The 12309-nt window shown below is 35.6% G+C and overlaps 1 protein-coding gene across 1 annotated transcript in view; it reads right to left on the bottom strand.

The window, feature by feature from the left end:
• MALRD1 (MAM and LDL receptor class A domain containing 1) overlaps positions 1 to 12309 on the bottom strand; it is a 246477-nt gene that overhangs the window by 167624 nt on the left and 66544 nt on the right. Inside the window, exons 18-19 of the mRNA XM_031052491.2 lie at positions 3095 to 3182; positions 144 to 320 (exon numbers count right to left, since the gene is read on the bottom strand). Of these exons, the coding sequence (XP_030908351.2) occupies positions 144 to 320; positions 3095 to 3182 (265 nt within the window). The remainder of the gene's footprint in view (positions 1 to 143; positions 321 to 3094; positions 3183 to 12309) is intronic.

Genomic DNA, 12309 nt, shown 5'->3' on the forward strand with positions numbered 1-12309 from the left:
TATTTTTTCTAAGGCAAATCGCATTAAAAATAGCCGTTAGGTGCTAATACCAAATTGTAAAGGTAAATACAGAGCAGTTAAAACAATGTGTTTAGCAGCTGCAAACTAATGAGGTAGCAAAGTACAAGATCTAATACACTCACCACAAGCTGATTCATCAGACTTATCAGAGCAGTCAGGTCTAAAATCACACTTCTGGATCATCTGGATGCAACGGCCTGAAGCTCTACAGACAAAATCCTTCTCTGTGCAGTTATTCATGGGGAGTGTGGCAGGAACTGAAGTTCCTGGGGTAGTTGTAGAGACTGTTGGCAAGTTTCCTTTGAGAAAAAAAGAAACATCTTGAGCCATGGGACCCAGGCGCTCTAGTTTTGTAATGATTTCTCCCCTTGCCACTTCCAGCTATTGTCAGGGGTATAGCATTACTAGAAATATGCCTGGGCAGCCAAAATGGATGATTTAAATGCTGCCCAGTAGGAAATTAATTGAACATTTCTTCAGTGGAAAGCACAAGGGCTGTCACGTTAGCCAACCACCATTCATAAAATCCTTGACACTTACAGGAACTCATTTACACCTCTTAACTGTTTTTCAAATTCAGATTAAGTCAGTGAGTCCTTTCAAAAGGTAATGTCACCGAGACTGACAGAACAATCACAGAGAACTTAATTTCAACTTAATTTCCCTGTGAACCAAGGCTAACAGATTATTATGATGATAATGGCTTTTTTTTAAACACATCCTGTACTGCAGATTACTGTGGAAATTATTATGTTACCTTCTTACCTTCTAATTTCATCATTAAAAAAAAGTAATTCTCATTACAAAAATTATTAAAGGTCATCATCTTGTTTCGCCACTTCCTTTATGTTTCATTCAAATTATTACCACTTCTTTCAAGTCAATTGTCTTTGCCTTTCCTCCTACTCTTTAATATGTACCTTTCTTCAGGCTTACTCTTATTTCTTGAAAACCCTTACTATTATTTCCCATTAAAAGAATTTTCATTAGATAATTCCTTTTTCAAATTTGTTAATGAAATTATTAGCTGTTGTGCACAATGCACCTGAGCAGTACTCCCAAGCTAATTAAAAAGTACATGTGAACATTTTTTAATGTAAAATGTATCTGAGATGACAAGGATTTTTATTTCCCCTAAGGCATGAAGTACTAAGACTAATAAATTCCCCATGAGAAGGAGCCGTATCTTCTTCATAATGTAGAAAGCACATGTATGATATAAAATGAATTATACTCCAATCAAATAAAAGGTACTTCCATACTATCCTGATTTAACAAAAAGACTTAGAAGAAATCTTTTGAAGGAAAAATTGCATTACATAACTAATCTACAACTCATAATAATAACAAGGGCCTTATTGCTCAGAAAATTTTAAATACAAATGCCATATTCAAGTCTTTGCTCCTAATTCACTGGAACAGGAGAAGAAATTCTGAAGCACCATAACCTTCATGACACCTGAAAAGAGAGGAAAATATGCTCCTTTTTCTCTTTTGAAGTAGTCAATTTTCTACAATTTATGAAACATTATTTTATCCAGAGTAAGTTTCAATGAATAGCCTTTGGTTAGGGCAGGCATTCAAATGATACCTCAAAGCAGTATGCATCTGTTTCAACATCTTTAATATAACTTCTGAGGGACTTTACCACCAAGATATCAAGCCCATCTCTCCCTGTTATTATTTGAAGTAAAACAAGTGAACAACAGCTCATGCTTAATTCTAGGGTGCAGGGACATGGGGTACCTGTTTTTTTTTTCCCCTGATTCAACTTGTGTTGCAACATGCCATAGCTATTGACTCTTTTGCAGACTATTCCCATAATGTCTTGGGACTTTTTTTTTTTTTGGCGGGGGGGGGGGGGGAAGGTGATGTGGGGTTTTTTTTGTTTTGTTTTAATTACAATTTTTTTCTTGGTGTGGGGGAAGTAAAATAGAGGCAGGATCCTTAAGGGTCTCAAAAGTTGTTTTCAATGCTAAAAAAGTTTTTAAGTGTACAGAACACAAAAACTGTTTCTTTGTCCACAGATCTCAATAAGCACATTTTTTTTTTATCTTTCCACACAAAAAGAGGCATTTTTTTCTTGTTTATGAACGCTGAAACTCTGACCTTCTATAATTTTCAACTCTCTTCTCGCTTTTTTTTAATACTTTTTTTGTATCTCCTTTGAAAGCATGCAGGGATTTTCTGATTTGTTCTTTTAATGTTTCCTTCCTGAATAGAAGGCTTTGCTCAGTAACTGAATATTTACAAAAAACTTCATATTCAAAATTTATAGTAAATGTTGTACAATGTATAAACTAGGCAATATATGAGATAATTATCTGCAGACGAAATATGCAATATACGTTTGATATTCCTAGTAGACCTAATTATATCTACAAGAAGTTTTTGGGCCATCAGAATAAAATGTGTCTGCACTAGGGTGTTTTAGAGTTAGTGCTAGGATACTAAAATTCAGACACTGTCCTAAATTGTGTGCTGTTCTACAGCCCTATTATGACTGTACATCGACTGTCATGCCATATATAACACTGTAATGCCTGCTGCACTGACATTAGTCCTTTTAAGATCCCTCCTGTGATGAAGTGACACTAGTATCTTGAACATAAATTTGGGGATATAATATTTTATAATTCTGTAGAACTGTAGGTAGCCATGACTTCTGAGGATGGGCTGCTCTATCACCTAGACTGTTTATGGGCTGTAACATGAGACAAATCAGCACAGTTAAAACATTAAGAATTGTTGGGGGAGGTGAAAGGCTGTATCAAACTGGGATTGCTGAATGAAATGTCAGTTTGTTTACATGCAGTTAAGTTTCCTTTTCCAACTAGGAATCAAGGTCTTAAAGTGTTTGGCAGGTGCACCCTTCCTACTGAGGGGATTTTTGAACCTTAAGTGCACAGTAGAAAATATTTTGTGTTGATGCCTAGAGATAAAGGTCTTAAAAGCAGGGAAACAAGGGGTTTCTTGTCAGGCAGAAGTCACAGTTTGATCGGGCTTTTCCAGTAACAATGTTTATAAATGACAGCCTACAGCTAGGAGATGTTAATTTTAAGACTGTTCTTACCATTGTAAAGAGTACAGCCTAGAAAAGACATGTCATCAAGGCCAATGTCTCCCGTGAAACCATCTCCTACAGTACCTTTCACCAAGATCTAGGGAAACAAGAATTACAAAGACATTTTTCAGTGTATAGTAGACTTACCATTCCCATGCGTATCTATCGATAGAGTCATTTAACACATTTTACACTTAAAATGAGACAAAATTTGTTCTAGGGTATATGTTCTATTTAGTGACACTATGAAAGACTAATTATTATCATCTTTCACTGGTGGTCACATTAATCACAGCAAATCATAACAGAATGGTTGGCTTCACAATGGTGTAAAACTGCTGAAACATAATTGTGATATAAAATGATGGCAAGACATTATCGTAAGTGACATATTATGATTAGCTCCTTTGGTACTTATTGTAATACCATTATTCATGGTTAATTATAATAACATTCATGTGAATAAATTATATACCCTTATACAAACCCCACTGTGATGAAAACAATTAAGCAGGTTAGAGATGTGTTATGGAACCTTTTAAAGAAAACCAGTCTACTATTTCATTAGATCTGCCAGTACTGTATACACCCACTTTCTTGTTATTGTATTGTCGAGGAATAGGAGAGGTTAACATCTGAGAAATATTCTCTGGATGACTGAACAAGCCTTTTTTCTTTTGACTCTTACTGAATGATTAAAAAAAAAATCAAGCAGATGATTAAGGAAACAGTAAGAATTTTCTTAATTTATAAATCCCTATTAAAAAAAATAAAGGGCTTTCTCAAACAATATATTAAAAAATAAGAAAGGGTTTTGCTGATTCAGTGGAGTTCAAATGTTAAAGTTATTTCTTTGCCTTTTTTCATTTTATAAATGCTTATGCTACATCTTAGACACAGAGACACACATTAAAGCTTCCACCTTATTCTGGAATGCTGCATAAAATTTCAAGTATATTTTTCACCATTTGCTCCTCAGCCCAAAAGACAATTCCTTCGAAGTAATGAAGTATAAATGGTGGAAAAAATACTATAATACTACTTCACAGTTCTGTTATTCTAACCTTTTTTTGTCACAGTTTACTTTCTTGTGATTATATTTGTGAAGAAATCTTACTTTATAGAAGTAATGAAGCACTGTTCTGAACTCAAACATGCAAGCTGCTTCTGTGTAGATGGGTGTCTCAGTTCTTTTGATGAAATTTTGTTGATACTTTGGAAACATCTTCACATCAAATGTAATCTAAAAAAATATACATGCTGCTATCCCCAGCTCTTCTGATCTCTGAGGAATGACTGGAATACAAGGGTATTTTCTGCCAGATTTCTACACTCTTAATACAAGAAGCAATGTAAATAAAAACTGATTTATTCATAGATTATGTCCCTTAGGCAAATGAGTATCCAAGGAGACGGATATATGTCCCTTAGTATAAGTATGCTGAAGATGTGTTGTCGTAGCATAAAAAGTATCTAATGTGAATGAGAACAGTAAATGTAAGCATTGCTACTTACTACTCTCATCTCAACATGGGATTCCATCTTTCCCTCAGAATATCCACACATATTTACACTATTATTCCAGTTTTTTATTTCCAATTGAGGTTAAAAAGGGAGCAATGTACAGCATTGCTAACAATAGCATAAAAAAAAATGTTTGAAACAGAACAAATAAACACAACTCTTACTTTGAAATGCCATGCAAAAAAAAAAAAGATTAAAAAGACAATTCCTTTCAGTGTTATTTTGACTGGCAAAGACAGAGTAGTTTAAGTAAAATTCTGACTCTGTTTTCGAAGCATGAATGATTAAATTACTCATAGTTACTCACTCATAAGTAACCTACAATTCAGAAAATAGGCAGGGAATTAGTTAAGTTGATTTACACAGCTACTATTAAGACAAACCCAAGCCCCCTCAAAACTACATTATTTTTCTGTGGGATTGTGCTGTGCTCTGACATGATAAGTACTTGGTCGAGGGGCTTTTCTACCTGTGCCCATATCCCCAGCCATCCTTACATATCATTTTCCATCAAACTTTCCCTGGAAAAGGCTGCACTTCTTCACCTTAAGATGGAATACTTTTATTAAAGGTATATAAAATATCCAAAGACAGTAGTGGCAGGACACAGCTCTGCAGCATTAATGTGATTCAGAATAACCTCTTTTTTCTATGATAATGGCTATGATAGTATTACTTAAAACCTCCCCACCAATTTTTATTTATTTATTCATTCATGTACTTTCCTGGGGAGTCTGTCACTTTGGCATGTAGCATGAACTCAGTATGCAACTCAGAAAATGTAACAGGGGTGTAAATATAGATTTAAAACTGAAAATAAAACCAATTTATGAGTTAGTGCTGTAGTGTAAAACAGTCTCTCTGCGGCTGTAGCTAAATGTTGACCACTTAAATTAATTTTCTAGCTGAAATTCTGCAAACTTCATAAGCTATTATTAAACAACCTCCAGGGAACTCATCTACCATGAAGCTCATTTCACATTTCATTTATTATTTGAATGAGAATAAATAGTTCCCAATTTCTCCAGCTTTCAGAACTCTAGAGATCCAATCTCAATGAAGTCTATAAAGGTAGCAAAAGGTATGAAAAGCAAAATGTATTCAAATACACAAAAGGATTGTTCCCTTAAGATCTTACACAAAATGTTTTTTTGAAGGGTGAAGGAATGTTATGACAAGTGTTAATAGAGGCATAACAATGAGTAATACTGTTCTGTACAAATGTTCCATTTTCACAGTACTGCTATTTGCTGTCACTAGCTATTTCCCACTGAGGGTTAGCAAAATAAGATCTTAATTTCCACACAAGAATAATTTAAACTACAATGGAATTAATTTCAAAAACTATGAGGTATTCAAAATTCTGAAGATTTCTGTATGTTGAGGAAACAGTGTTATTAGTTCTAATGCAATTACCTCGTAATATAGGCAAACAAACTCTCAGGTTTATCACAGAAAGTGTCAACTGTTTTATTAGTAGTTGGAGCATGCCAATTTTGACTAGGTTTGCTATAATTATTTCTGTCAACAAACAATGTGATTGGTGTGAAGAAAAAGAACAACCACACAGATAATAGTACAAATAACCAACAGAACACTTTGTGATCAAAGCCTTTTGTCATAACTTATTGAAAGCAGGAGCAGGGTTGAAAGTCTCATACATTTCACTACATTTCTCTGAAGAAAACTACTCCTGTATTTTAATGCCATGTATAAATAAAGGAAAATGTCTCAAAACATTTCATCAAGAAAAGTAAGAAAGTATAAATGGAGACAGACCCTCAGCTACTAGAAAGATTATCAGTATTAGGTTACCACCACATTTTAATAATATACATAGAAAAGATGAATATTCAAAGCCCATCAGTCTGTTCCTTTTGTTTCTAACCAAAAATGCTTTATAAGTTAATGTCTCAAGACTTCAAAAGTTGAAACAAAGTCCTTTCACACAGGTGTCCAAGTGATTCTTACCAGTGATCTTAAGGTTATACACATCAAATACAAAAAATTGTGTGTCAAATATTTGGTGGTTTACAGCGTTTGGTTTTGCAAGACAATAAAAAAATTAGTTCTAGTTCAATAAAGCACTTAATCACACTTCACTATAAGCTTGTGAATCATTATGCAGATTTATGATGTTTTCCCAAGCGTTTCTTCACAGTACAGGAAAGAACCACATTTCTATCCCGTTTCAGACTCTTTACTGATGTCAGTGGGACTGCTGACAAGCATGATGTTAATAAATGTTCACATATTCTGGGAGTCAGTACTTTGCTGTATTAAGGACACAAAACATCAAGAGAAAGATCGTGTCTTCAATAATATTAACATTGGAAGAATTACTGTGCAAGTAGTATATAGTTAGCACCTAAAAATTTTTGAGAATGTGGCTTTAGAAAACATTACATCCTGCCCACATGTGAAACATCCATCTACCCATTACAATTTCACAAGGTTATGGCAGAATGAAATTATTTTCAAAAGCAACTTAGATTGTAAATGTGAAGGTAAAAAAAAAAAAAAAAACTCCCGAAAAACCCAAACAAAAAAATAATTCAATCCAAAAACACAAATCCAGAAAAATGGACAAAAAACCCTTTAAGCCTGAAGATATTTTTCAGTCACAAAATTAACTTCAATTCTGTTCAGGTGGCTACAGGGACTCAAAAAATGCAACTGAACTAAATCCATGAAATATTTGAAATACTTTCCTGGTTTCTTATGTGATTTCTTTGTTTTTACGCTGTTCTCTGTGCTTTGAAATCCACTTGTCAAAAATGACAATACTGATTTTTAGAAATTACTTTTAAAAAATAAAAAAAGAGAAAAAAAGATCACATTCCTTTTTGCCTTTCAAATATACTGCGTTGTACCACATACATTTTCAAGATGTAAGCTCTCTGTATTTTACCTCATACTGTCGATACTGAATAACCTTCTGTCGTGGTTTAAACCAATACAAAACACAGCTTGTGCACTCACTCCCCACCCCTTGCTCCCCCAACTCCCAGAGAGTTAAGGAGGAGAATCCAAAGAATGTAGCCTCCACTGGTTGAGATAAGAACAGTTTAATATCTAAGGTGTAACACAAATCACTACTGCTACTACTACTACAAACAATAATGATAAAGGAAATAACAAGTGAAGAGAATACAACACCTCACCAGCCACCGACCCATAGCTCACCCCACCCTGCCCGACTGAGCACCAACTGATATCTCCTCCATCCCCCCAGAGCTCCAGCCCTTCCGGGTCTCTCCTGGTTACCTTCTGGGTATGACGTGCTATGGTATGGAATACCTTTTTGGCTAGCCTGGGTCAGGTGTCCTGTCTCTCCTTCCTCCCCTCCTTCCTGGCACAGCGTGAGGCTCAGAAAAGGCCTTGGACAAACCAAACATTTGAGCAGTAACTCAAAGCATACTTGCTATCAGCAACTGTTCTCAGCCTGAAAGTCAAAACACAGCACTGCACCAGCTACCAAGAAGGAGAAAAAATGACTGCTACTGCTGAACCCAGGACACCTTCACTATCAACACAATATTCATCACCAACCACAAAGTCTTATTGTTGTTTTTCACTCTTTTCCACAAGTGTCCCAATTCCCTCATTGTCCACTCACAAACAATTGCTCCAGAGGCAACTGCATAGCGAACTATGAGTCTGCCAGCAACCAGAGGCTTCACATTACCACAGTGAAAAAAACCTTAGGATGATAACTATAAACAGATCAGAAATCAATAGAAAGAGCTATGTGAAAACCAAAAAGTAGTGTGCAATGTGCAAACAAGTGTCAGGGATGAAAGACATCAACACTCAGATCAGAGATGAAGAAAAATAGTTCGTGCACAGAAAGAGAGCTACCAAACTGCAGCAAATATGGCTGCATATCCATGTGTTTGGATAGAATCCTGAGTTTTTCATTGCAAAAATGGTTGGAGGAGTAGGAAGCAACAGAAACATGGTAAACCTTACAGGCCAGGAAAAAATATATATATCCCTGAATAGTCATCTCAGCCAATTATTAGAAAAGTGCAAAGGATAAGAGTGGAAGGAAGATGAAGAATGTGAAAATGAATGTTGAAATTGAAGCTGTTTTTCAAAGGAGTGGAAGTCCATGATGTCTACATCTTCATGTGAAAATTGCTACAAGGCAATAGATCAAAAGCAGTAACAGAAAAATCAAAGTGATCACAAGTGAGTATTGGAGGTGTAATAAACAGAGAAGTCCTAGATAAATTCAGAGCTGCTTCAACACCAGATTTTAATGGAAGATGTGTATCTGCTCAAAAACACATTATCAAACTCCTACTGAATGTTAGCATGCACTGAAAATAAGGCCCTGAACAAGGAAACAAGCAGACAGTCAAATTAAGGCAGAAGGCTAACAACACTTAACAATAAATCTGGTTCAGGAAGAGCAAAAGCAATTGAAAAAAAGCCAGAAATCATAGAATACCGAAAAGGGTGATCCTCTCTGTGCACTGAAAACTGCAGCACAATGCCTCACTGCATGAGAACAGATGTACCAGAGGTTATGTCATCTGTCATATGTCCAGTTAATGGCAGTGTGTGTCTCTCAGTGGGCTGCTGCCACATCCACAATAAGAACAAAATAGGCAGTACATGACAGATGGAAGGGTATAGCCTCATTATTGTGAAAAAAAAACCCCAAAACTGTTAACAGACTTTTCTTTCAATAATTTGGCAAGTTATTTATTGATAGCATTCACACTTTCTTGCACACAAAATATCCCTCAACAATGTATTGTACACAGGCCATCCTAAAATAGGATTTTTTGTTTTGATTATGTTGCATAATAATTTCACAGAGTACCTCTCATTCTCTGTATTCATGGAATCATAGTATGGTTAGGATTAGAAAAAACCTCAAGATCATTTAGTTCCAACACCCATGCCATGGGCAGGGACACCTCACACTAAACCATGTCACCTAAGGCTCTGTCCAGCCTGGTCTTGAACACCACCAGGGATGGAGCATTTAACCACTTCTTTGGGCAACCAAGTCCAGTGCCTCACCAAACTCACAGCAGAGAACTTTCTTATAACTAACCTGAACTTTCCCTGTTTAAGTTCAACCCCTTACCCCTTGTCCTGTCACTACAGTCCCTAATGAAGAGTCCTTCTCCAGTATCCTTGTAGGCCCCCTTCAGATACTGGAAGGCTTTTATGAGGTCTATGCAGCCTTTTAAGAGAAATGATTAATGAACTTTATGACACTTGATTTGCTGTTTCTCCATACATCTCAGCCACCTCTCTAAGAGTAACACCCTTTACCCAAGTATTCTAGTGAGGGTCAAACGTTCCTACCTTTTCCACCCACTCTCTCCCCCACCCTGAACATATTGCTCATAATATATGGGAAAATACACAATTACTTTGATTTGTTTCCTGATTATATGTAGAAGCACAAACTTTTCAAAACTAGTTTCTTTCTAACACTATGAGTAGTAAGGGTACATCCTAGCTGCATGTAATGATATGCAACTGTAACAGGCTGAAACATGGTCTCCTCACATTGTTTTTCACATTGGCAAATAGCCTCTTTTGGGGACAATAGAAAGGAATGCACACTATTCCAGTGAAGCTGCATGCAACTAGAATGTGGGTAAGTTTGATCAGCTCCATTTTCTGGAGTACACCAGTCCAGAATTTTAACCTGACACTAAGCAGTTAATGGTTAGAGAAGACTGGAAAATCCTCCCACACTGAAGTCAATCTACAAAAGTACTAACTTTACAAACACCACTGTTACGCAACTTGATACAAGATCTAGAACCTGTAATTTCAATAGTTCTGATAGTAGTTATGTAGGAAATGAAATCTGAAATTTTCTTACTTCAAGGGTATTATAGCTAACAAGGAAGCCTATCAAGTCATTGTCTATTCTAAAAGGGTATTTACTATAACAAATCCTGCTATATTATTCATATATGAAACATTTCACCACTAGAGATGCATGAAATAAAATCATTAAATACTGAAACCTCACAATTTGCCATAGAACAGTTTCTTTGTTTGAAACAGAACTCAAAACCACTTTAAAAATAATTTGTAAAGTAGACTTATGCGAGAAAATCCATTTTCCACTAGAACCTTGAGTTTTTCATCACAGAAATGGTTTTGGGCAGAGGGCATTGATTAATTTACTCTCTTCTCAGAAAAGTAATAGCAAGAAACAGCTAGAATTGCAGAAATAATTGAAAAGCGAGCTTTGGATCCTGTTTCATTTATTACAGAGCAGATCATCAGAATCTTCAAAGAATCACAATCTCATCTCACTGAGGAGTAAAGAGAGAGGGAATAGAGGATAAGAAGGTAGATACTGCCTGTGTGGTTGTGACCAGCTATTTGGTAGTACTTTAAATACATTTTTTACTTTCTATCTCTCTCTTCAGATGGATAGTAAGAGCTTGGATGCAAACAGTGTATGTTTATTACACATTTATGTAGCACCAAAATGATCTTATGTCAAGGGCAAACCAAAATCATAATACAAGAAGCAACTGGGTATAATTAAGGAAAACCTAACACAACCCTATAAACAAGATTAGAAACTCAACTGTAACTATGCAACTCCACAGTTATTTCTCCAGCTAAAAGAGCAACTGGAAATAAAACATGTTTGGAGTGAGCTGATTTGTTTTGGAATTTTAAAATCTTTGTAAAGGTATGATATACCCTATATCTCCATATTAGAAAAGATGAAATTAAGATTCAAGAAATTAAGATTTAAATCAACAAAATAAAAATTAAGATTTAAAAGACAAAATAATTACTTTAATCTAGTTTCTCAGAAATGAAGAAAACTTCATTTTCTTATCTGACTTTAAAAAAATCTGTTGCCTAAAAATGGTCAGTTCTTGATTTAGCACCATTAAAGAAGTATATTTGAGAATTTATGTGTCAGAACTAATTATGACTAATGTTTTACCTTTCCCATTTGAACAGCTGTACAACTGATATTACAACTGATTTTGTCACAGATCACAAATAATACACTATCAGGGCTGTAATTAACTTGTAAAATAATTTCAGAAGTAATTTTCTCTTCCATCCAAAGTATTGTGAAAGATATTAATTTTATTAGGAACTTTTTTGGAAGCAAGCCAAGGCTGCTCCTTCAACAGGCAACTAACAGCTGCTAGGGATAAAACTTTAAAGGTGACTGTCTAAATTGAGACTGATGATTTTCAAAGCCAGGTTGGATAGGGTCTTGGGTAACATGGTTTAGTGGGAGGTCTCCCTGCCCATGGCAGGGGGGTTGGAACTAGATGTTCTTAAGGTCCTTTCCAACCCTAACTATTCTATGATTGTATGATTCTATCATGCTTGTAATGCTTCACTCAATGAATATCCTGCTGTAGCAAAGTAAAACAAAGTGGTCCTGAAGGCTTGCTTTCATTGCTTCATGTCTGCAAGGATAAGGGGACCCCTGTGGTTCCCAATGAAGTTTCCAGCTATGTGATCTAGAAATGATGTTCTGTGATTGTAACCATGAATGTGTTCCAGTTCAGCACTGGGTAGCTGCAATGTCAGATCCTGTAAGCTGAGGAACTAAAAAAAAAGACAGCATATGGAATCCCATGGGGTTCTAGGATTTACAGCAACCGAAGAAAAGAGGGAAGAAAGGAAAAAAAAAGGAAAGAAAAGAAAAAGCTGTAGCTGTAACTAGTCGTATT

This window comes from Melopsittacus undulatus, chromosome 1, assembly GCF_012275295.1.
Source record: "Melopsittacus undulatus isolate bMelUnd1 chromosome 1, bMelUnd1.mat.Z, whole genome shotgun sequence".
NCBI classification, from domain to species: domain Eukaryota; kingdom Metazoa; phylum Chordata; class Aves; order Psittaciformes; family Psittaculidae; genus Melopsittacus; species Melopsittacus undulatus.